The sequence below is a fragment of the Mytilus galloprovincialis genome, chromosome 9 (genome assembly GCF_965363235.1).
Source record: "Mytilus galloprovincialis chromosome 9, xbMytGall1.hap1.1, whole genome shotgun sequence".
Classification (NCBI taxonomy): domain Eukaryota; kingdom Metazoa; phylum Mollusca; class Bivalvia; order Mytilida; family Mytilidae; genus Mytilus; species Mytilus galloprovincialis.
The window spans coordinates 46,430,605-46,458,160 of NC_134846.1; the positions used below are offsets into that span (position 1 = coordinate 46,430,605).

The 27,556-nt window shown below is 31.7% G+C and overlaps 1 protein-coding gene across 1 annotated transcript; it reads right to left on the reverse strand.

The window, feature by feature from the left end:
* LOC143045128 (nucleosome-remodeling factor subunit BPTF-like) lies at positions 1–27,324 on the reverse strand. Its single transcript, XM_076217444.1, has 23 exons — positions 26,156–27,324; positions 25,117–25,237; positions 24,387–24,508; positions 22,118–22,323; positions 21,297–21,457; positions 20,042–20,702; positions 18,993–19,202; positions 16,814–17,197; positions 16,154–16,296; positions 13,572–15,693; positions 12,845–12,983; positions 11,873–12,210; positions 11,332–11,535; positions 10,486–10,605; positions 9,386–10,035; positions 8,339–8,519; positions 7,630–7,867; positions 6,708–6,933; positions 5,481–5,725; positions 4,737–4,910; positions 3,940–4,135; positions 3,360–3,444; positions 1–2,817 (listed from the first exon to the last, which is right to left on the reverse strand). Exons 1-23 carry the CDS (start codon positions 27,154–27,156, stop codon positions 2,618–2,620), a joined length of 8,127 nt encoding a protein of 2,708 aa, XP_076073559.1. The 5' UTR covers positions 27,157–27,324; the 3' UTR covers positions 1–2,617.
* Between the last annotated feature and the right edge of the window lie 232 nt (positions 27,325–27,556).

Sequence of the window (27,556 nt, forward strand, 5' to 3'; positions counted from 1 at the left end):
ATATGTTGATATTTTATGGACAAAAAAGACTCTGCATAGTAGACACAAATAGACGCAAGATTATTTCTTGAAACAACAAAATTGGCTAAAATCACATTTAGTGCTGTCCGTAAATCCAACAAACCAAGGTTTATTATGGCATTTTTACTTCTGTTATTTCTTTCAGTTAAAATTTCTGAAAAATTTACACCAATGTAATATTGACAAATTGAAGGTATTTCATATGAAAACAAAATGAAACCAGAATGAGTGAACAAAGAATCGTGCAAGATTCCACAAACATTGTACATGGTAATATTCCCTATACACAATCATAAGAACAAAGTGAACTATATATTTTTGAACAAATGAAAACTAAGTGTTACATGTCTTCTAAGTTTATTCAATGAATAAACACATTTATACAGAAATTTCTAAACCTCAGATCTTCTAAGACATTTAAAATTAATTTTGTTTACATATAATAAATACTATGTATCAAATGCTAAGATATGATGACAATAAATTATTATATTAAAATATGATTCAATTTACAAATAATGTATTCATATTTTAGTTTAAATCAATGATGAAATCAAGTATGGAATAAAAAATGAATGAAAAGATTGCAATTCATAACAAAAACTGATGTGATCAAAATGATTGAAACTGAGAAAAATTATGAAACAACAATTAAGCACTAAAATTAATGACTGGAATTAACCGAAAGCATTGCATGTCATTTACAGGTGAAAAATTTGTATTATATTTTAAAATTTTAACGAAGATTTCATAGCAATTACATTTTCCTGTGACTATTCAGTCTTAAAATATCTTATTCCAATTGCCTTTTTAAACATTAGCTTACATTTCCATGAAACCTTAGTAGCAACACAGAGGATGGACAAAAAGTCAATTTAATAAAAACTACAATCTAACTACAATATAAATATCTATGTCATATTTCACACACAAATTCTAAAGGTTTTAAATGTTATAGATCCCACCAACAGCACTTTATACATTAACAAAATCTTTACAACATGTATATTGTGTATGCATCACCACTGTGTATGTTTTATGTACAATGAAAAAAGACATAACTATTCATAGTTGTATGATAAGTAGATAGACTAACAACATGGAAAGAAACAAAAGATGGCCCCTTATAATACATTTGATTCATGCAATGACAAGTTAATTTTATTTGTACAAATTAATGGCTATAGTTACAACATGATACATGTACTAACACAATCTCTAGTCTGAGATTGCCCTGATGGCCAACAGCTTATTTTAACTTGCTGGGGCAGTGGGATGTTGGTGAACAGTCCATATAAAAAAATAGGGAAATTGCAGACACATAGGGCAGTAAGTTACTGTCTCAAAATCTGAATATATCCATTGTCAAGCAAAAAATCCATTCACTTTCATGTCTCAACAAATATAAATTTAAAATTGACAGAATTTGTGTCAGAAATTTGCTGGACCAAGTATAGGTCAATTATCTCCATGTTTTCTATATGGTTTTCAATAGAACAACCCATGATCCTAGAAATCCTCAAAAAGCTGTCAGACATCATAGAAATCTAAACTATACAAGCTACATGCAATACAATGCACTTTACAGTTCTCTACAATAGCTGCCCTTTAAATCCTGCTGCTTTCTTTGACCATTTTCAATAACAGTGTTGAATTTTCCATTCTGATTGCAAGATTTTTCTCTATTTTGCTCACAAATAACTTTTAATAAAACTATTTTCAAAATGTTTCCAGTGAAAATGTCTTCTCAAGATTATAAACATCAGATTTATTTATCCAATATTTATATTTTCTAAAGGTTTATATGAAAACAAGAAAACCTAGAATGCAGACGACATCAAAACCTTAATGCATGTATACTGAATGTGAAGTGAGCAAAGAAATGATACTTGATCACTCTTAAATTGAATAGAATAAATCATCTCCTGGCATTTTTATAGAATAAACATCTTTGTGTGATTACAAATTCATCATCTGTTCTACAGAAACATTTGTTTCTAAGTATACATGTATCCTCTTTTATCTACTCATTACTTTTATTAAGAAATTCAATTTTGTTAATTAACCATCAAAAATACTTCATAAGTTTCTTCTATCTACTTTAACATGTTTTTTCTCTTTATAATCTGTACAAAAGATCAGTTTCTCACAACCTGTATCTTGAAAACTAGGTCTTTGACCTATAATTTCTATTGCATTTTTGAAAAGTACAAAAACCACTACATTTTACCAAATTCTGTCATATTTTGTAAATATCACAATACCATGTTAAGTTGTCATTCACAGTTTGAATAATTATAAAAGCAACAATTAACAATTAAAATATTTCAAGTCAGAGTTTCAGAAATATATTTTTCTCTTTTTGTAAATACTTATATGTTACTTGACTTTGTGGTTTAAATATAAACCAGAATTAATCAATATCATTGGTTATGCAAATCAAAAAGTTTTTGTTGAAAAAAGTGCTTAAAAACTGTCCGGAAATCTGATATGTATAACAAAGTAGCTCATTCTAGTAATAACTGCCATAAAAACTCAATACGACAGCACTTGATTGCTTTATACACGACCTACTAACATATATGAAGAGAACATACTATTTACTACCTAACCGACCCTTTAAGGCTTTAATTCTTTGTCCAAAGAAAGTGTCTAACACCTCTGCACATTGATAAAATGGTGTATCAGGTGTATTGTATAAACGACAATTGTCAAATATCTTTGTAATATCCTTAATAAACTCTATCAACTTCACATAGTGCCTGTTCTGTATTCTTCTTTCAACTGTTGTTAAATCTGAAAAAAATAAAAATGTTGTGAAAAATTAATACATGTATGTGCATTATACATAGTCATACATAGTGTAAAACAATACAAGAATGTGACATGTTTTGTGCACATGTGTGTAAGTATAGCTTACTTGGAACGAAAACACCATCAAGATAAGGCAGCTTTTTTTTCATGAAAATCTGGAGTTAAAATATGCTGAAATTTACATATATGTGATTTTTTTCGTGTTTCAAATTGTCCAAACAAAACACCTCTTCTTTGTACACAATATAATCACATGCTATAAGATATCAGAAAAAATAAATGATGGACTCTGGAATTTTTTTTACTATTTCTGCCTTATAAATGTTTAACTTAATTATGGAACGTGAACATATATTTTAATGTTAATTGACCTCATCAATCTGTGTGGTCTGTTTAAGAATAATTCAAAACAAATTTCAAGACTTAAAATTGTCCAAATCCAACTATGTGCATCTTACCCATTGGATTGTTCATCCTGTTTTTCAATACATTTCAAATGGTTTAACAACACTGAAGCAACTTACCCATAGGATCTTTTATCACTGTATAGTAATCAGGTACTTCATTGGGATCAACAGGTTCTAAGAAAGGCCAGGCCATCTTGTGTGACTGAAAATAAAATTTTACAGAAGTCTTAGTACAATAGTAAAGTTATCATGATAAGAATGCTGTCAATGATAAAGATGTTCTTAACAGGCAACAGATAGGCAGTATATATAGGAATTGTAAGGCTATTCATTGCATCAAAGGCTTGAGCTTTAAAAAAACTTCATAATCTGCTTCTGTCAAACAAATTAGAAATTGAAAATTTGCAGTTGTGGTTTCTAAACATGTCATTTCTAAAAACCTAAAACATAATCTTGTTTTTTAAATGCATATTGTGGATTCATTTTATTTCATGGGTATCAATTTTCGTGAATTGTGGAAAACTTGCAAACAATCCTTTGAAAAAATTGTTATTTGCTGAACATTTAAGTGTGTAGCATATCTACGGTATCCCCAATATGCAACGAATAAAAATAATATATCCACATTATTTATCACTAAATAGCTATTTGTATCTGTTACAAAATGTGTGTTACGACTTATTTTTATTTGTTATACCTGTAAACTTTTGACTAATCTCTTGAGCTGCTCATAATCACTATCTGTGAGTATTTTACTGGATATTGGATCTTCTTTGTCTTGTTGTTTACATTTAGGACACAGATAAACATCCAAACTTCCAGCTTCTTTCTCTGATATCCCAACACATTTACCATGGAACCAGTCTTGACATCTATCACATCCAATGTAGAACCTGTAAAATAAATCAATTGTTAATAATAATATACCTTATTAATAATTTGACTGATATAATAAAGATTTTTTGGGATTGTGTATCATAAATTAAAGGGGCACAAGCTGTCAAATTCATGTAAACCAATTTGACTTAAATTCTCATATTTGATTTATAACACACTAAAACGTATATTCAAATTACAACAAGTCTGAAATAAACAGTTAACACTGCATGTATTTGATAATATATATCAGAATTTCATGAGTATTTCAGTCTAGACGCCATCTTATTAACTTTCGAGATAACCACGGGAGACAGCCGATTGTCATATAACATGATATAAACATAAACATAAATATAAATGAATAGTGACTACGTGAAAATGGATTTTTCTAGGTTTGTTTGATTTCATGTAATAGGTTTCATTAAGCAACATAATGAGCAATGGAACAAATTGATGTTATTTTCAAAAACCTAAACTATCTAGAAAATTTAAAAAAAAAAAAGAAAGATATTAGGTGAGCCAGATAGGCAGATTATTTCCAACTTGATAGTTTCTGATACATCTGAAATTAAAATTTCTTTGATGACAATTTTGTGATTATTGATAAAAGCTTACTGTGATTCGTCATATGGTGTTTTACATAAACAATACAGTTCTTCTGTTGTAGTCTCTTGTTGACGTTTACAATCAGGACAGGTATAGGAGTCTACAGTCTTGGCCTTTCCTTCAGATATACCTACACAACCACCATGGAACCAGTTTGAACACAGGTCACATCCAATATAAAATCTGCAACAAATTCATAATGAAAATTATAAGATCTTCAGAATTGTAGTCTAACTTGAATCATCATAAAATTGAAGTTACTATAGCATGTTTAATTATTTTTTCATACACAAGTTACCTCAAATATTAGGGTACAGTTCAATGAGAACATATATTTTCTCAAAATATCCTTAATGAAATAAAAAATTGACATTGTACATCCAGAAAACAACCAGTAAGTTAAAATTATTTACAGCATATCTGAGTGTGTTTAAGGACAATTGAAGTTTTATTTGCTTTCCCCTTTGTAACTGTAGGTTCAAAATTTTTTTTTTTGGGGGGAAACTAATTTTTGTTGATTTCATAGGTTCAGGTGAACCACAGTTTTAAATGTACAAAGAATTGCAAAATTTCTTTAGGTTTAAATATATTACGCAGAATATGTCATTATGACAAAACTGCCAAAAGTGGAAGATATTTGTTGTTGCCCCAATATCATCCAGAAAAGTAAGTACGTAATGGCAAAACAGCAAAATCAAATATCAATTAAAATTGACAACACAAAAATATACCAATCCACAGAAATTAACTTACTTAGTGTCATCATAAGGTGTTCTACACACACAGTATAACTTCTCTTTAGGATTCAATGCTCTTCCTCCTCCTGTAGATATAATCTTCTGTTTCTTACGTTTAGATGGAGGAGGTTGTAATGGGGGTACATCTTGGGTAGGTGTCTGGATTGTCTGCTGCTGAGGTATACCATGGGATACTTTTTGTTGTTTAATTGGAATCTGTTGTTGAACTGGCCTCTTCTTCAATTCTGCAGCTACTTCAAGCTATAATATTAGAATTATAATGAGAATTATATGTAAAACCTGGATGTCTGGTCCTCACAAGGAATTATAGAAAAGTATTGAAAAAAATATAAAATCAATATACATGTAAATGAATAATTTAACAAAGAGACCTAAGCTTTGTTTTAAATAAAGTAGGTATGTTTTAGTCTTTTATAGCTTGCCTTAGGGTATGGGTATTTTTCATTGATAAAGGCTGTATAGTGACCTATAATTGTTAAAATCTTCATCAGTTGGTCTCTGGTGGCTAAACTCATTATTACCATACTAAAATGGCCAAACTCATTATTACCATACTGAAATGGCCAAACTCATTATTGCCATACTGAAATGGCCAAACTCATTATTACCATACTAAAATGGCCAAACTCATTATTACCATACTAAAATGGCCAAACTCATTATTGCCATACTGAAATGGCCAAACTCATTATTGCCATACTGAAATGACCAAACTCATTATTGCCATACTAAAATGACCAAACTCATTATTACCATACTAAAATGGCCAAACTCATTATTGCCATACTGAAATGACCAAACTCATTATTGCCATACTAAAATGACCAAACTCATTATTGCCATACTAAAATGGCCAAACTCATTATTGCCATACTGAAATGACTATCTAAAGTTAAAAACTGAATATTGTAAATATGTCTTCTAAAGGATCCGGAAATGTTTTCACAAAATTTCAGTCATTTTGAGATTACTTTATAGTTGGTTCCCTTTTTTCAAAAATAAAAATTGTTGAAATCACACTTGAATCATAGCATCATAATAAACAGGTGTAGGAAGTTTCAATTTGATGTGACCATTAGTATGAACCGAATACCCATTCAATAACCTGATACAAACTGACAGACCAAAAGACAGACAGACACATCAACTGAAAAAAAATAATGCCCTGACTATCGCAGGAAGTGCATAAAAATGTAAATGAGGCCTAAAAAAAAATGCTTACCTGAATATCTTGCTGTAGATTTTTCTCCATTAAAGCTCTCTTTTTAAGGATGTCCTTCTTCACAATCTCCTTATGTTTAAACAATGCTTGCTGTAATTTAGCTGCTAACATCTTTTTATGTTTTTCATCCTCCAATTCTTGTTTCTTCACCTTACGCATGGCTTCTTTTTCTTTCCTTTCGATCTTATCAACAATGGATCTTATTGCCTGATTACACACCATCTTCCTGTAAACATTAAAATGTATATCTTAGAAAAGAAGGAAAAGGGGTATATGAGACAATTCTATAATAAATACTGGGGATTCAGTTACTCTTGTGGGTAACAATTTTTATTCATTAAGAAAAACTTATATTTTCTAGGATACATAAAGTCCTTGCTGACAATAACCCACAAAGTCAATGGATAATGATAAATCTACAGTACAAAAACATGATTATATGTCAAAAGAACAATCTTTGTTAAGGGCAAACAGTTCAGAAGGGATTTTATGTTGACTCTTGCATAAAATTTTCAAAATATCCACTTTTGTAATATGCAAAGATAAATTTACCTTCAATCATATTTTAGATTTAACTTTTCAAGATATTTGAGGTACATTTTCCCCTCTGAACTTCTTGGTTTATGATAAAAGGATTAGGTCCAGTAAGACCCCTTTTTGGCCCCAAAATATAGCAGTTTTACAAAATTGTTAAAATGTAAACCTTTAATTATTATTGGGAAAGAAGAATGCTTTTGCTTCATGAATATGGGCTTATTTTGACAATACAAGGCACATACAACGGGTACTAGCATCATTGAGTCATGCTAATTTACTGAAATCTTCACAATTTTAGCATTTGAGTTAAATTTTAGACGGTTTCTGTCTCAAATGAAAGTTTTCATTCAATCCATACATGTTTACAATCGTAACAAATGTATACCTCATTTGATCTTCTCTGGAGTCTTTAGACACTTCTAGTTGTTTCCCAACCTTAGGTTTGTATTCCTCAACAGAACTATCAAATGACGACATTGAATCCTCATCCATATCATCGTCCATTGGCTGTGATATAGTGGTGATGGTTGGGGTGGGTGGCTTCGTTACCATTGAACGTTGCATAGCAAGTAGTTTAGCTTGAATTTCCGGAGTCTGGTTCTGCATAAGAGCTTGTCTCACAACTGAAATGTATTAAATGCAGAAAACTGTTTTTCATCTTTCAAACTATGGATAATGCTTTTTCCTTTTAGGTTGAACGAGTACAAATCTACTGTATGTAGTTCATTTATTTAATGAAGTGGATTTTATCAAATATATCAAAATGCTGAAAAAAATGTCATTTTTTTAAAATCTAGATTAAAATTTTGTTTCAGCAATTTAATCTCAAACAAATTCATATTTTCTGCATCTGTACTTTTATAAACATGATTATTTTGACACAATTTTGATTTTTTTAATATTTAACTTCTTGATTCTTAGATTAGATAATTCAAAATAATGAAGTTGAATATATTGTGGTTTAAAGTAACTAACTGGTGATTTTGTAAATTTTCTTGGACAAATTAAACAAATTTGAGAGTAAATTTGAGAGTAACAGTATTTTATCTAACAAGTCATTACTTTACACATCTATCAATAAACAATAATCATACCTTGTTGAACAACTTGTGGAGTGACAGCATATTTAGTATTACCAGCAGCTGACACAGGTAATGCTGGTCTAGGTTGTTGTGCCAACAGTGATGTCACATTTTGTTGGGCGGTGGTCTGTACTACCTGTTGTGGTTGAACTTGCTGTAAGACTTGTTGCTGCCTAATCTGGAGTTGTCTAGCCTAAAATATCCAAATTCAAAGATATCAACACTGTGCACAGGTGAACACATGTATTTGAAATTATTTTCTACAAGTCTACATGAATAAATATCTTGGAAATTTAAAGATATCAATACTGTGTTTTCATGTATGTGAAGTCATGTAGTTCCACAATTTTTTTTCTAGGCATCGATTTGCTTTAAGATCAGCATTATTCAAAGATATCAATATTGTGTATAAGTGAACACATGTATATGTGAAATAATTTTATATCACCTATGATTCAATATCATGGATATCTAAAGATATCAATGTGGTGTATATGTGAACATGTGTTTGCACATTTTTTTTCTATTTAATGTAGTAAATAGGTGAACACATGTATTTGTGTAGCCATTTCTATGCTGAAGATGTGAATTTAAGATGTCATTTGGTTTGTTTGTGTATTTGAATTTGATTGTTGTCTAAATGCCATTCACAACCGCTCATTTCATTCTATTATTTAAGGAATGACTGTAATATTTTTTCTGTCTATTCGAAATAACATAAAAAAATGTGGTGCACACTGAATAACGCGCGTAACGGGTTATTTAACAGTGTGCACCACATTTTTTATGTTATTTCGAATAGACAGAAAAAATATTACAGTCATTTCTTATAATTTAATTCTAAATTCCATTTTAAACCTTGGAAAGCCTTGAAAAAACGTTGATGACGTCACGGTCACATGACTAAATTATGTTTATGGTCTGATAACAAAATAACGTCAGCCAATCAAAAGACGCGTTACATCCAAAATTAAATTATACAGAAATACTCTATATTGTTGCATGTGAATTTTTTCATAATACAAGACAATATTTGTGGTAAACACTCAATTGTATTACCTGAAGTAATGCTGCTGCTGTGTTGGCATTTATAACAGTTCCTGGTGCTGGAGATACTTTTACAGGTGTGTTTTGTGGTGTAGTCATGATCACCTGTCTGATTGCTGATGAGGCTGCATTTGTCAAAGACGAAGCACTAGCAACAGAAAGAGCAGAACTTCCACCAGACTGAGAAATGATAACTGGTTGACCACCAATCTTTGCTATGCTAGCTGAAGCTGTGGCTGGCCTTGCTACCGTTATGGTTTTCATTGGGGAACCAGTCAGGCCAATCTGACCGGGTGTTGCTGCCTGAGATACTATCGTAACTTGACCAGGTTGTCTGAGCTGAGTTGCAGCTGTACCTACTGTCATGGGTTTAGCTAAAACAACACCACCTGCTCCTGCAACATTAGACTGTAGTTGGCTAGGTATGAGGACTCTAGAAGGTGATGTGAGGGTTTGTTGGTTTGATGTGATGACAAGTTGTGGAGTTGATCCAGCTGCTGTAGGTAGTGGTGTTGATGATTGAGAGTTGACTAGTATAGAAGTTGGTTTCTGCACAGCTACCTGTGGCACGGCTGATGCTTGAGTGGTTGCCTGTGTGGCTTGCTGGTTTGGCATAGTGAGTAATTGCAACCTTCCATCTGGTAACCTGATGATTTGCTGCCCTGTAACAATTATACATAGCATATATTACTCTAGTGTTCATCAACTTTAAAATCATATTGAAATAAAGATTGATTATATATGGACTTGATTTTTGGTACATAAGTGTATATGATGACGAAAAAACCTAGTTTGCATTTCATTCCAGTTCACTGAATGTTTGATGTATCACCACTGCCTTTTGACATAGATAATTTCATGATAATTGTTTTCTTTCTCACTTTATTCAGACATTTCATTTCTCTTATGGCATTTAACTGCCACTCAGGTTTGTTCCAAGAATTACCCCAAAGTCAAAGAATCCTTATTTGCACAACAAATCGGATCATTATTTGAAGGTTGAAATATAATAGTCCAGACAACTTTTTGATTCAGAAGAACGGAATGGCAGAAAGATCGACAAGAATAAAAATAAATGCTTTTACAAGAGCATAACAAAGAGAATGCATTACCTGGTAAAAGACCTCTGACTTGTAATTGTCCAGATGGCCCTTGTATTATTTGGAGATTTTGGACCTGGCCTCCAGGGTTGCTCGGATTTGCATTAGCTGGTCTCACTGAATTGACAGCTACTGTAAGAAGAAACACAATTATATTTAAAAAAAACAAACTATAAACAGATACAAAATACATTATAATTTCATCACCAAGGGAGATAATTTCAATCTTTGATGTGAATTTAAGTATATTTTAGTGAGACAAAATATTTTTGATGACAAGAGTATTAAATAAATCAATATTAGCCAAATGAGGAATATAACAAATACTAGAGTCCCTGGGCCCCTATCATAGAATAAATAATAAATGTTAAAATTTGATTGAAACACCACTTATGTATATTGCAAGAACAAATAAGCTTTCAATGTTATAAGATATTTATTTACTTATTTTCAATGTTATTATTTTTTTAATTAAATCCCTTTTTCAATATTTTTTATCGATTCAAACAAAGTATGAATTAGTCAACACACCGTAGAACTACAAAAAATAATTCAATTCTTCCATGAATAGTTTTTTGAAATTCTTTCTTATAACATTCACATGAGGGGATCAACAAATCATCCATGTAACAAGATGTGTTGCAACTACAGTATATTGGGAAATTTTCATTATTTTCATAGTAGACATTCTACTGCCACAATTACCCTGTAAAAATATTTCACTGTTCATCAAAATTAATTGTCCTGAAATGAAAATAATTTTAAAAAATGAACAAATATAAGATTGTACTTCCCATACATACGGCCCAGTGGCGAACCAAACCATAGTTGAAAATAAAGTGATGTACTGTAACTTACACTTTGGAGCAGATGTAGCTGCAGTAGCTGTATTGCCAGGTATAACTATCCTAGTGGGCATGGTACTGGTGGTGTTTGTTGTGGCCACCATTCCTGGTTTAGGAGCTAATGCCAGCCGAGTAGTTGGTTGTATTTGTATGGTTGTTTTTGGTAACTGGACCTTAACCAGCTGGTTAGGAGTGGTTGAGGATATTGCAGATGTCACTAATAAAAAGAAAACGTGTATAAAATGAACAAGGAAAATACAAGCATTACAAAACTGATAAATAAAATAACAAATTTGTTTTATTGGAACAGAGAACTATCATTTTGATCTTTTACAAGGTTAAATACTATAAAAGCAGAAGGTTTTGCTGGGATTTTAATTTCAACTAATTTGTTGATACTTATTAACAACAAAATTCTCACTTATACAGAATTTAAAAACTTTATTCACTTTTTTAGTTCATATTATTTGCAAGAACAGAAAAAAATCTTTTTATCAAATATCAAAATAAAATTTGGTTCTAGATTCCTTATGATGACCTATAAACAACTTTACCTGATGGTGACAGGAGTGACTTTGGCTGGACTTGTACATTCTTCAGAATACTAGTTGGACCAGTACCAATGAGAGATCCTGTGGTAGTAGTACCAATGGTTTTGATGATGGTACCTCCACCAGAACTGGACAAAGTAGCTGTGATGATGGATTGTGTAGTGGAAACAGAGTCGCCTGTTTTACCCTGAGCTTCCAACAGTCGTTTCTGCTGTAATGCTAGTCGCTGTTGTTTGAGTTGAACTTCTAATGTTGCTTTGAGCTGTGCTGCATTGACTGCTGTCTGGTTTGCTTGTTCTATGTTTACTTTCTCTGTTAGTGCAGCTCTTTGTTTGGCAAGTCTAGAAAAATAAGAGTTATTTGAAATCTATGAAATCAAGGTTTCAAAACAGTCATTGATTTTATGAATTACTTGTGGTATATTAATTTTTGTTCTATAGGGGTGTAAGGCCATGCAAGAATGAAATAAGATTTATTTTTGGGATATTCAATAAACATGATAAAAGAAATTCTATGAATTCTGTGAAAACATGCAAAATCGTATTTGTTTTCATTCATTGTTTTGTTTGTTCAGGTTGTAAATCAGGCTGTAAATTTTCTCTTTTGAATTGTTTTACATTTCACATTCTGGGCCTTTAATAGAGGTCCATGCAGTATGGTTTTTTTCTCAATGTTGAAGTAACCTATAGTTATTGACTTCAACATCCTTTTGTCTCTGGTTGAGGCTTGTCTCATTGACAATTATGCCAATTCATCTTATTTTTATAAAATCTTCTTGTTCCCTTTTCGTATTTTAATGTTTCGCTAAGATGTGCAGGGACTATTAAAGAAAACAGGAAGGGATGGACGGAACATTAATCTTTAATCCACCAACATCACCAAAATAGCTAATCAAGTCACAGCAAATAGTCCTAAAACATACCAAAGAAATAATGTTACATAGAAATTTAGCTTTTTGTATAACACTCTTCTTACTTTTCACCAAACTGTTTGATTTCCCAGATTTCCAGTTCCTCTTCTGGTGTCCAGACTTCGGTAACACTAGGTTCAGTATGTTTTGGAGATTCAGCCTTCTTTCTTTCTCTCAAGCCACTTCTCTGAGGTGTGTATTTCTCTGTAAAATAAATTCAAAATTTTCACTTTATGCATATGAATCATAAAAGTAAAATCAATTGCAACTGAAATACATTTTGAACCTTCAAAATCAAATCACAATCATTTTCGATTACAACAAAAACAGTGCTTTGGATTAGTAACACTCAATAAACATGATAAATCATAAAGTTGATTATTTAATTTATTTTTTAATAAACATGATAAAGATAAACTTAAATTGAGAATTTCAACACAAATTTAAACATTATAGGCAAATAAATCAAGTATAGAAGGCCATGTAATTTTTTTTATCTGTCTGTTCAAGTCTCGTAAATTTCCATGTGCCATGTCTCCCAAAGTTAAACATATTAAACATGCTAAAAGACAGTTAAATTAAAAACCCACTTTATTCATTTATGTTCATCAAAATGAACACGCCAGCTGCCTATTTTTTGCTGATACAGCAGTATCTGCAAACCATATCATTTACTTTACATTGCCTTAATTTTTCAAACAACTGCTTTTCCACTTATCATGCTTGTAAGCTTATACATACTACCGAAGAGGTATCATTTTTCTATCAACAATCATAAAAATATCTACTCACCTTTTGGTTGAGAGGTTATTCCTAAAGGCACTACTATTTTCCTGACTAGAAACTCAGATCTGAGCATATGAGGCCCTACATCTCTACGCTTGAGAAGTTCAGTAGTCGTAATTTCACTCTCAGTTGACACAGTGTTTGTACCTCCCACTGGAGGTTTTATTGAGATATCGTCCCATCGCAGACACACATACATAATGCGTAACTGTAATGCCACAGATCCAAATGTTTTTACTGTTTGTGTGCGGTATTTCCAAGCAGTTTTAAAAATTGGTCGAGGACATGGATAAATCCAGTTCACATTGTTCATTTTGCAATTGTAGTTGAATGCTTTTGTCTCTGTTTTGCCAGCTTTCCTGGCTAACTTTTTGAGATCATGCTTCTCTAAAGCAAACATAGTCTTTTTGCCACTAGGGGTTAGATATTTATGACATTGAGGTAAATTGGCTTTCTTTTTATTCACCTTCTGTCCAAACCTTGAATATTTTATCAACTTTATTTCATGTTTTGTGCTCCTCACAGGAGGCATTTTAGTTCTGAGTTCATCTATACTCATTTTTTCTATTGCTTGTTTAAGTGCTAGCTGTGCACCCGTAAAGAACTGATTCTTTTTATTCTGTAAGAGTGGTGGAATACTACTATTTACACCAGTTTTTTGTTTCACATCTTCCTTTTTTGAATCAACACTTGGCTTTACAGCTTTAGATTCTGATGGAACGTCCTTCTTTTCACCATTTGTATTCAAATTGGTCTTTTCTTCTCCAACTTCAACTTCCATTTTAACCTCAGTCTTGCCATCCTCTGTAGATATGACATCAACATCCATTTTGTCCTCATTTTTATTCCCATCCTTTCCTCCGTCTTCATCCTTTTTCTCATCGTTATCTCCCTCAACATCCACATCTTCATCTTCTTCCATTTTGTGTGTACTGTCTTCCAAACCTGTCGTTAACTCTTCCTCTAAAGACCTATTATGAATACAAAGAGGAGAGTAACACATACTTTTGCCTTGTCCACGACATAAATAGGAATAACATGTGTATGGTGAAGATTCATCATGATGTAATGATATGTCATGGTCCGACTCGTCAGTATCAGTTTTCTCCTTGTTTTCAGCCTCACTTTCATCATCCTTTGCACCAGGACTTAACTCGACTTTCAATTTCCAATTAATCTGTTGCTGTAATGCTTGCCTTTGTTTAGTTTCGATTTCATCCTGTTTGATTCTCTTAGCAAGCAGCATGTCAAGTTTTGCATAAGGTTTTGTAATTTTGTCATAAAAAGATCTTTCATTTAGAGCTTTGCTAACATCAAGAGTGTCTATATGTAAAATAGGTGGTCGTAATTTACTTGCTGCCACATTGATTGTTACGGTATGATTTTTATTACCAACACTAATAACTTTTTTCTCATCATTCTCCTCTACGGTCTCAACCTCCATTTTTTTAACCAAGTTAAACTCACTTCTATGCTTTTTGGGAGCTACTAGTATGACATCCAGCTCAGATTTCTTAACTGGGCTGCCACTTTCAACATCTAATTTCTTAACTGGACTATTGCTCTCAATGTCAATATCTTTTTCGTTTTTTATTGGACTACTTTTTATGTCTAAGTCTATTTCTTCTTTCACTTGATTACCTTCACCTGTGTCACATTCCATCATTTCTACTTTTTGTTCCTCAGTATTGCACATTTCACTACTATCATTCCCTGAGTTTTCCACACATGATATTTCACTGTCTTGAGATTCCACAACAGAGGGTGGCTCTGTTTTTATTTCTGTTTTAATTTCCTGACTATCAGGACTTTCTGCTTTCAGAGATTCACTTTTCACCACAATCTCCGTCTTTTCCTTATCAACTTCCATATTTTCTTCTTTTACTTCAGTTTTAACCTCCACTTCCTCTTTCTTAACTTCAGTTTTGACTGACACTGACTGATCATCAGTGTTAGAAACGCTTTCTCCATCTTTTTCACTCTTGCGTTTTCTGGCCTGCAGTTTCTTTGCCACAGATCTAAGTCCGACTGTCTCCTGTGGAACATACTTGTAAGATCGAGTTTTACTTCTCCAGCACCATCCTTGTCCCCCTGTTACTCTGTATTCTTCACCTTTCTGTTTCCAAACCTATTCAAAATGGTATTTTTTTTAAATGGTTATTTATTGAAACTTAACAAAAAGTCTTTAAAAAATCTACCATAATGCAGACATGAATAGTGAACCCAAAACATAAATGAATGTTATTATATGTAATTCATGTTTCATATCAGTATATTTAATGAATAGCTTGCAATTGATGCACAGACATATTGCATTTGTTTATATTCAACTAATAGCTGCAACTGAAGGAATTGACATACAATATGGGGTATTCAAACTTCCTTCTCCATGCTTTAGAAACTTGTTATTATTTAAAAATACATTCTTAATCTGTTTGATGATAGAGACAATTTATGATAAGTTATAACTTAATGAAAAGAGAGTGATTGTTTATATTTGATGAATACTGAAATTATTTTTAAGAATTCTAGGTATAGTACATTTCATACACAATGTACCTTATCATGTAATTATTAACTTGTTTTACCTGATGCTTTAAACCTAAAGTATATTTGATCCAAACTAAGGGTCTAGCATCTTCCTCCTCTTCTTTTCTTTTCCGTATTTCCTTTTCTTTTTTCTTCAGCTCTTCCCTATCAGTAGCAGTAATTTTCATCAATTTTGAATGTCCTAAAACATGTAAAAATAGTTATGCAGATGCAATTTAAAAGCCAAGCTAATAAAAACTCAGAACTAATTATGTCTGTAGTCATTGTAGTTCTGAATTAGGAAAGATGTCGAATAACAGATAATTAAATAACTACCAACTTATAAAAGCAAACTACAAATATAAGTCTTGTTATCATGAAGAGTTTTTTTTTTTTTTTACTTTCCAGAGTATTAATAGTTGATTGTCAACTAATGTCTGCTTAAATGTATTTTTGTTCACACTTACTATTGTCTTCTGTGTCAAATGAAAGACTACAGAATTCATTTGAGGCATTTGGAGATAAAAGTAAATCACAAATTTGGATGTTCAAAAGATAGACAAATTTACATTAAACTTGTTTTCATATTTTTGCAAAACAACATCATCAAATATCCTTGAAAACACAAATTTTTATCAATCTACAAAAATTGATTCCCACAAAATTAAATAAATCTGTATCTGTCTGATTTTACCCAATGAAAAAGAAATGAAACTTACCTAAAGCTTCTGTCCATACTGGATTAAATATAACTGGCTTCATACAACTTTCCAATATGGAAAGTGCCAGTCCAAAATCACTAGGAGTTCGACACAATTGTACAGCATTAGCCCAACTCTGCCGGTGAAGTGGCCAGTTAGGATGTAACAATGCAGACGGAAGATTGGATTCTAAGTTTGTTATTGTTGTCACTAATGTTTGTAGTACTACAGTTTTTCTACCATTGCAAGATCCACCCCATTTGAATTCACTTATAGGTGTTAGACTAAACTTGTGAGATAGAAATCTTTTTTTGTCTCTTTCTTCATTATGTTGATGTTTGTTCAGTGCAAGTGTATTGGTTGAATATTGGTTTGAATAGTTCTTGAAACTACATTCCATGCCTGAAATTGAAAAGCTATTGAATGAATACTTTAAAAATATTCCAGTTATGATACTTAAATTTAAATATTAATCATGTAATTTCCATATAAAGATTATGGTCTGATATATATTGGTTCAATACATTTCTTCCACTTTTAAATCAAAATATAGCAACAAATAGGAACTGAATGACAGAAGTGCAATGAAATAATTGTGAAATCAAGATTGAAACCAAATCATTGTATACATATGAGTTTTACTGTGCGTATTGCTGTGTTTGTTTATTCTACATTGGCTAGTGGTATATTGCAGGGTTGAGTTCTCACAAAACATGTTTAACCCAGCCACATGTTTGCGCCTGTCCCAAGTCAATACCTCTGGCCTTTGTTTAGGCCAACTAAAATTAATTAGTAGATTTTCATCCAAATTTTTGAAAAAAATGGGGCGGGTGGGAGGATTTTATATTTTAATTTTTATTTCTTATGAAACCCTCTTGTGACTTGGTCTTCATATATGCAAGTGTAATAATAAGCTTTAATATATCATGTATATACATGTATAAGGAATCGTATATAATTTTTTAAAGGTAAATAAATACCTCTGATTGGCAACCACTGTTCCACATGTAATTGCTGCTTTAGAAACCTATTTTTAGTAGACAGCAAAAACCTAAAGAAATGCTCTCTTCAGTTCGACTACCTTCACCAAATTTATTTGTCTTTCTAAGCTATGTTTTTTTTTGTCTCCATAAAATGAAACAAATATGCATTGGTATGCAACAAAAGAATTATGAGTACAGAATAAAATGAAAACTCAAACAGTTTTGAAAATAATAGGGTTGGTGTTTTTAAGATTTTTCTTATAGATGCAAATATAATTAACATGTAAAACATGAACTTAACAAAAAAGAAGAAGTTGTTTAATGACTCTATTGAGGGTACTGGGAGAGAAGGTGTTTGCTGTTTGTCAACAAAAAAACAATAGCCATGGGTAAACCTAAGTGTATGTTTGCCAACTTTTTGAACTCATTATATTGTCATAAATCTAACAAGTTTGAGCTTGTGTCAATTTTTTTAATCCAGTTATGTTTTTGTACCAATGTGTTCCACGGTTCTTTCTCTTTGGATATAATTCACAGTCCAAAATTTCTGCCACAAAGGTCATTTTATCAATAAAAAATCAACGGTTTTCTAACCACAGAAATTTGTGTCATGCCGCGATTTGCGTTCTTGGACACAGCGTATTACTTGTAAACCGATTATTTTATACCCTTCTCGTAATCAATCTCTATTCTCGGTAAATGATTTTATCATCATAGAGCTGCAGAATCATTTTAAATTAATTACTCGAAGAAATACAAAAACCGAAATTTGAAACAGGAAACTCTGAAGGAAACGAAATTTTTGACGGTTACCGGAAATGGAAATGAACAAAATCCGGAAATCGTAATTTTTTGAAAATAAAAAAAATCGGGGCGGGCGGGGATGAAAATCTATCAATTAATTTTAATCGGCCTTATCTTGGTTTTTTTTTTAATTAAGTACAAAAATGTATATTTATATATTTTGGAGTTTTCTCACTGTGTTGAAGACCCTTTGTTAACATGTTCTTTGTATTGCTTTTTCACTCCTACCTTTGTTCTTATTCAGAAATAGTGAAATACTAAATATTTTGCTTACAGTCCATGACAGTAATAATATTTCTATTGAATTTTTCTGATCAAAAGAATTTAAGATGAATAAAAACACTCAATCTGTTATACTACAGGGAAATAAACCATCACTAATTTGAACAACCATACATGTATACACTTACCTAATTTGAAGTATTGATGAGATTGTAATGACCATACTGAACTTTTACTACGTGTAATCCTGGTTATGTCCCCGTCTTTATTGATGACCAACAGATCATCAGAGCCTGATTTACTGATAGATTTAGATGTAGTGGTTGATGTGACAGAATCTGTAAATGTTTTAGGTGTTAATGATCCAGTCTTTGACCTGGTGATAATTTTTCTACTTTCTGAAAATGAGATTTAAACAAATATGTATTAGTTATATTCCTCAAAAACCAATAACTTCATGTTGCAGTTTCAGAGCTGTATATATGCATTTTAACCCTTGCAATGTACAATGTATATCTTCAACATCCTGTGGTTTAAACAAACTCATCATAGATACCAGGACTAAATTTAGTATAACATATATGAAGTAAAATGTATTGAATACTATAGTCAAGTTTTCCCCAATAAGGAATCATAAAATTTGTGTAATCTATGGAAACAATTCAAATGCAGTCTTTCCGATTGTAAGTGAACAAATCTTGGTAACAATTTTCAATTCTGTAAATATATAATCATGATGAAATACAATAAACAGAAAAGGTAAACAAAAAATATTAACAACATATCACTATAATTTTGAATTATCATATATACTGGAAGCTGTAAAAGAATGAAATAAATTAGTTGTGAGTAAAATATGATGCAAAGATCAGTGGGTCACTCAGACATATATTTATACTTAAACCAAATTTAATTTACAAGGAATTTATTTTTCGAGAAATTACACAATTAAAATGTATAAAGTGTGGCGGATATGTAAAACTTGGATATTTCTTAAAGAAATTGCACCAAGAAATAAAAAATTAAAAAAAAAATTGCCTTTATGAAAATGCCTCAAGAATAAGAAAATTGTGAATAAAACCACTTTTATGAAATGCATCAAGAAAATATGAAAATTGAGGGGAAAAAAATGCTGTAATTTAAGCTCCAAAGAGCTAAATGTGAAAACGTGGAAATAAGTTTTGTTTACAGTTTTCCACTCCAACCAATTATGTACATGTATATACACATGTATTACCTGATGATGTAACAGATGTAAGAGCATTACTTATGGACTGAGATAGCGACATGGCTGTAGTAGGAGTATTCTGATCGCCAGCAGTGATTGGCTGTTTACTGACGGCTAACGTCACTTTGTTACCATCCCTATTCACAATCAATACTGTCCGCGTCTGTTTCTGAGCAGACCCAGAATCATCTTGCACTTTGAATATTGTTGGTTTTATAGTCTGTTTCTGTGGAGTGCTAGAATCATCCTGAACTTTTAGTAGTGTAGATTTTACATTAGGTATAAGAGATTGTACATTCATTATTGTTTTACTTTCCTCTTTTTTATCCCCTGTTGATTCAGATTTTTCTGCGGTATCACTTTCTTTCCCTGATGAATTAGCAGTAGCGTTTTTGAAGATTTCCACAGACATTTCAGGAGTAATTTTTATGATTTTAGCGCCATTTGATGATGTTGCTGAGTCTGATTTAGTATCACTAGAACTTGTTGATATAACAGTGGTTGATGAAGTGACTGTTTTGACACTGGTTGTCGTAGTTGTTTGTGACACTTCTGTTTTTTCTATTGATACTTTAGTCTGATCATCTGTCTCGGCTTCGGAAGTAAAAGAATTAGATGCAGCAGTTGTTGTGGTGGTAACAGAAACTTCCTCAGCAACTTCCATACTTTCCTTGAAAATAATAAACAAAATTTCAAAATTAAGACAAACATCAAATTTATAAAAAATCTGTCATTTTAATACTCTTCTTTTCATATAAGGACGACAATGAAATCTAAATTCATTTAAAATAATAGAAGGGGAAATTGCCAAAATGATCATGCAAAAACAAAATATATCTTCAGTCTAACTTAAGTTATAGTTTTGGATAATAGGAAGGTGTATGTAACCTGTCAATGAATGAATTCATCAGACTACTGAATATCTGAAAATTTCTTTTAATATAGGTATAATTTCAGAGAAACTTACCTAATCTTGCATCTTATACCTGTTTAATGTACATATCATATCATCCTTATCAAAATTCATCAGAAGTAACAAACAAGCATTTCCTTGATTCACCATGTTTGTCACATGAGAGACAAAAAATATGCTATAAATACATGAAATATACACGTGATTTCTTTTGTATGTAAAGTTGATTTATTTTTAATATTTAAGCTTCATTCATCCTATTCATTTGAACAATTGTTCAAGAGGCAGGAACAAACTTACATGAGGTGACCCTAACTATAAAGAGACTATAAATGTAGAAACATAATGTACCACTTTTTCCTCTTGATTTTGCTTTTCTATTTCAATTTGCTCTTCAGCTTTCTTTTTTTCTTCCTCAGCCTTCCTTTTATCTTCTTCTTCTTTGGCCTTTCTGTCCTTTTCCTCTTGTTCTTTTTGAATAACTCTTTCTGATTGCACTTTTGTTAAGTTAGCTAAAATTGAAAATTATCAATGTTAACATAGACTTTCTGTAGACTTTAAACTACCCTTAGTTTATAAATAGGTTGATACTCTTATTTGTATAAAATTTGATTCCATTTCTATTAATAGATTTTGTGAAGTTAATCATTCCTTTCATTTTGTACAAAAAAATATCAAGTAAAGGACAATGCAGTTATTAACCTTACAAAAGTTTGCATGAACATAGCCAATATCTGCAAACTGAAGATGAAGAGCAACAATAAAAGTGCACTTCGTTTGCTTTGGATTTTGTCAAGTGTGTATCTGCATGCTAAAAATTTCTGAGTAACTTCATTAAAACTTTTGTGGAATGTTGATAGTGCAAACCAATTGAGATGTAATGAGATATAGTAGTAATAAAGTGCACTGATAATGTAGTTCTGTGTAGTTTTTTCATATGCTTTTCAAACAATTTTATTGGCTTGTTCGGTGTGAGCCAAGGCTCTGTGTTGAAGAACGTACTTTGACCTGATTATGGTTATTCTTTTACAAATTGTGACAAGGATGGAGAGTATGTCTTATATTATGTCATCATTTTATCATATCTATATATTACACTGCATGCACTGTAGCCACTGGACGTTAAGCAACCAACAATCAATATTACACTGTAGAAATTATACACAATATACCTATTTCCATATCAATAGCAGATTTCCTAGTTCCTTTACTGGCATTGGTCAACTCCTCTGTAATCATCATCTGTCTGACCATCTCGTCCCTCATTTCATTAATAAACATAACAAGGTCTCTCTCATACTTGTTTTTGTCCAAAACCTCTAACAATTCATCTATCTGGTATTTTGTACTGTAGTACCAAACATCATTTTCACCCTCACTGAAAAACAAATATTCCATCACAATTAACGAAAAACAGAAGAGATAAGTTTAATGCTGTGGATTAATTATTATTCGTTTGGATACCAATCTTCATGGGTTTCATGGGTACAGGTGAATCATGAATTCAAATGTTCAACAAATTATAAATTGTCTATAGGCAGGGTTTAAGCTAGGATTTTGAGGGCTTTAGTCACTTTTGCGCGCTATTAAAATCAACCTTATTTTGTGTAAAAGCAAGGGGCCAATGATGTATGTTACTAGCTTCATCTTTTGACTTTGTCAGATTTTAAGGGATTGAGGCACCAGCATGATTGGCAGTTATTGTATGATTTGACTGTATTGGCCATTATTATGAAAGATTCTGACATGGAATCCAGAAATTTAGTTCACAATTTCTCTTCAGTTTGTTCCAGGGGTCATTCCTGATCAACAAAAGTTGGATTCTATTTTTTTTAAACAAGGAATCACAGCAGAAATTAACTTGCAATGATTATTTCACTGCATAATCATAATCCATATAAAAGGTCTAAATCGATATTTGGAATCATTTCTTTCAAGTTGGAAATGTGTAAAATCCTTTTTGGAACTATAATAATGACTGAAAGTAGGTTGTAAACAAATCAACAATAGATCACGTTTACTACTTTCGGTTTTAAAATGAAACGAAAACGGGAAGTGACACGTGGATAATAAATTCAAAACGAGTCCGGATTCATCAGGAAATTATCATTTTTTGATTTAAATTCCTTTAGTAAGAGATATTTGTCTCTCTCGTTTAACTGATTCTAAATTAAATGATTTCGTATTTTACGTTTTTTTAAAGTCTATAAATAGTCAAAGGAATGCTTTCACGCATGCGTAGAACACAATACAGGAAGCACCTGTTTAACTCGTGAAAGTTTTGAATAAACACATTAAAGTTCTTTACTTTAAATGGAAATTGTCGAAAGTTTTTTGATGAAAATTTAAATCAAATATGACGAAAATGTCTTTGAATGACGAATCTACGACAAATGAACTTCAGATCGTTGGAAAAATATTGAAATTCAAATGCGAACTGACCGGGTTGTTACATTTTTGATTAATTGACGAAACTAAACTCCTGGTTGTTGAAATGACTTGCCGACTGACTGATTTTCCTGGGGAAATAATTATGATGGTCATTCAATTATGGGGTTTAATAATAATTAACGGATTAGTGACCCATCCGATGGCGATAAGCGGATTAGTTGTAATCACAACTTGTAACACCTGTTAAAAATGTTAATTACCTGGAGGTCATAAACTTGTCAAAAACATGAAGACAGGTAGATTTATAGTTTTTATTGCGAATTTTTTTTTACACTTTCAAAATTAAAGTGACGAAATTGATTTGAAATACTTTCGTCAATGAGAAAACCCTTTCGTAAAATACGAAAGTGACGAGCGCTAGCAAAATCACTGCTATAGGCTTTGTACATCGTATGCACAGATTGGCAAAACCAAGAAATCAAATGGCCATGAAAAAGGAAATTTTCCTTGAACCTGAATATTCATACCCTCGAAAATAAATGAATCCACAGTATTACATGTACATGTCTTAGTCAATCCTTCTAAGGTACAAGAATTCATCCTAAGGCCTGAGTTATTCTTAATCATAGAAATGTTAACTGTTTCATGTGTTAATCATGTTTGTAGAAAACACTTTTTTTCTTTAAAGTTGTAACAGTCTAAGGGCATTGGTATATATTAATGGCAGATCTTTGTTTCCATGTTAAATCCACTCAAATCTCTGTATGGTAAAGAGCTTGACATTTTGTTTAGATACCTGTCTGATGTTCAAAACTCTATAATAAAACATCAACATTTCTTTTCAGTGTGTTTGTGTGGTTGGGTTGTTGTCATGTTGATTGTTAACCTATACTTTCTTTTATTCATACCAAGATTAGCAAACTGCATCATTAATTAGTCAAGGAGATATTGCATTAAAAAAAAAATTAAAAACACACATACATGAGCCGTTGAGGTAATGTATTTCTATTCATTCTTATATATTTAAAAGGATTTTTTTTGCACACTTACACAATAATTCTCCTTATCAAAAACCAGTATTTTCTACGATGACGGTCATATCCAATAGGTTCTTGTCGACAGAGTAACCCACTTTTCTCTGCTTCAGAGATACAATCTGTTACTCCTTGAATCTATTAAAAAAATGTACAAATCATAGAAATGAAGAAAATCTTTATTCCACATTATGCAAACAAAAAATACACAAAGATTAAATTCTTTTTGTTACATTTCAATACTAGAACTCAAACATAAACACTACATATTAAAATTTCAAATGAAAGGACAATATATAGGGCACTCACTGAGGATTTTTTAACAAGAGTCTGGAATCCCTGAATGTAAATTTCAACATGTTCAAATACTCAACTTGCATAATTATACACATGAAAATCATATGTTTTCTATCAAAACTAGACAAAACTCATAATACACATGTATTTTAAAGTAAGATATCTGGAAAGGTTTGATGTCAACAAGAAAGCAGATTTAAAAACACCAGCTTTCACTTATAACTTTTGAGTCCACAAGCTTGAAGCTCAATTTTTTTAAAATATTAGTTGGAATCTGTTGGCTTGTAGAGAAGAATTTTACAAGCCTGCAAGCAATTTTACAAGCCAATGTCATAGGACTTATGGTTTAGCATAAAGACTGAATCGAAACACACTTAAAACTTAAATTTAACTTATTGCATGTTCATGTAGCATGTGATAACCTTAGCCACACTTTCTTCCGGCCTTACCTTATGTGCCTTACAAATAGAGCACACCCAATCTTCATCAGGAACCTCTTCTAGGGCAGGCTCAACACATGTCAAATGGTACACAGCAGAACAAGTCTCACAGCACAATAAATCTCCTAATCTATAAACAGAAATAAGACACTAGTTAAGAAATAATACAAAATGAAAAATAGTTGTGTAAAGGATTTCCCTACCTACCCTATGTTGTCAACCCTAGAAATGTAATTGCTATTTCTTGTAGAAAAGTTGACAAAATCCAAACTTTTCAAAATTAAATACAGGATTAACTGAGAGAAAAACATCACATACATACTTGATACATGTACATAGCTACATTTTTTGTACAGTATCTAGATATATTACATTATCCTGTTCTTGTTGTAGTGAAAACCATTAAAACCTTAAACACATTTTTTGAGTGGCCTAAATTTACATAAATGACAAAAGCTGCAAAAAAAATCACATACATTGTTGACATATAGCTATATATACTGATATAGCCAAACAAAAATCCTACCTTCATTTTTTGTACAGTATCTATAAATTATCCTGTTCTTGTGAAAACCTTAAACACATTTTTTGAGTGGCCAAAATTTACATACATGACAAAAGCTGCAATTTACTTTAATTTTCACAATATTTATATATGTTTGTATGTCCACATGTAACTGTAAGGAAAAATTTTTATTTCTGTGCATACTGTTCATGTTTTCTAAAAAAATGTCTCCAATATTTTATTTATAAAGCTTCATACATTGTATATAAATTTGCGTTTTCATAGAAAATTGGGTCAGTTCTAAAACCGCAACATACTTTTCCCAGCATTTATGGTTAAAACTTAAGTATATACATTACTAATACATGTACCAAAAATTGTCAATTCTATATAACATGTATAAAATTCTACCCCTCATTTTATATATTCAAATACTTGTTTTTTCTAATCATCTCGCCTGTTATTGTGCGGCCTCTAGATGGTAGATACAATGCATTTTATCAGCTATTACTGTTATTCTTTGCATAAATAATACAAACTTACTTATGACATGCTCTGCAGTGGTCATCATACTGTATATTGCCCTCATTTAGGATTTCTTCACGCACACTATTGGAACCGAGAAACAAATCTGTTAAAATTTTTAGTACTTTTATACGCTCTGGTAGCTGAACAAATGGATAATCTGGAATTTCTAAGGATTTAATTGCTTCTTCATAATCTGAATCTGTACAATGTCTGTCACTTTCCAGAAAAGAACGTATGAGTTCAGACCATGTAAATGAGTCAATATGGAATAATGCAATATTAACACTGTCTTTTGTATCTTGGGCACCAAATGTGGTGTTATTCCCATCTTCTTCTCTAATCAAAGATCTCAACAAGGTTATGTGAATTTCTGTTAGTAGAATACATAGTTCTTCACTAAGTAAAGCTGCACAGAAATCTTCAAATGAAAATGGTGATAACCTTAAAATAGTTCTATAATGTCGTAAAACTTCATATATGCTAAGACACTGCATTAAATAATCATTAGGAATTGTTAAATCATTTGAACTTGACGGTAGGATGAGGGGTGGAATTTCAGACTCATCATCAATATCTGGGGATACTGGACGGCGAATAAAAAAATGCCTCCTTCCAACAGAGCTTGCAACTGTACTGAGGCTACTATCACTAAAGTCTGAATCAGAATCTTCAAAAGAATCATCTGAAAGATCAGATTTTGTTTCAAAGTCATCAATAACACCATCCTCAGAAACCATACTTGATCTGGATGCCTCGTCCACTTCATCATCATAAGCAACACGTGAAATAAAGGTCCTACCCCTACCAGTTGATTCTCTAGTACCGAATCTGTTATTTTTTCTAGTTGGAGTCCCCGGAATGCTAATTGGCGTACTACATCTTGAACTGTTATTAGATTCATCTTTGTTTTGAAGAGCCTTCGGTTTTCGCAAGAAATTTATGCTCGTTCTTGGTCTATTCGACGACAAAGGGGTTTTTGGAGGTCGGCCTCTTGCTCGCCTGCCCCTTGTCGACATTTTCCACCAATTTAGAAGTTATGACACCATAAAATACACCCTACAAACGCAATTTACAGTAGCTACACCATCATAATGGGGGGATAAGAAGTGTTTGGAACCCATGTTGAAAATTTTCGTAAGCCGCCATATTCGTAAACGCTGGTCACGTGACTTACAATTTACTAACAAACTTGGGCGCCATTCGGCCTTCGCTTCACGGCAAATTCAATTGTCTAGCTTATATGTTATGATAGAAGACTTATATTCACAATTATTTTTGCAATGGAAATCATAAACTCTTTCCAGTATGTTATTTTTTCAGGGGTTTGCGTTTGGGTTTATTTTGTTCAAAACACGATGCAAGGCAAAATCGTATTGGGCGAAGTTTATAAGGAATTTTTCCATTTTCTTCGCAAAA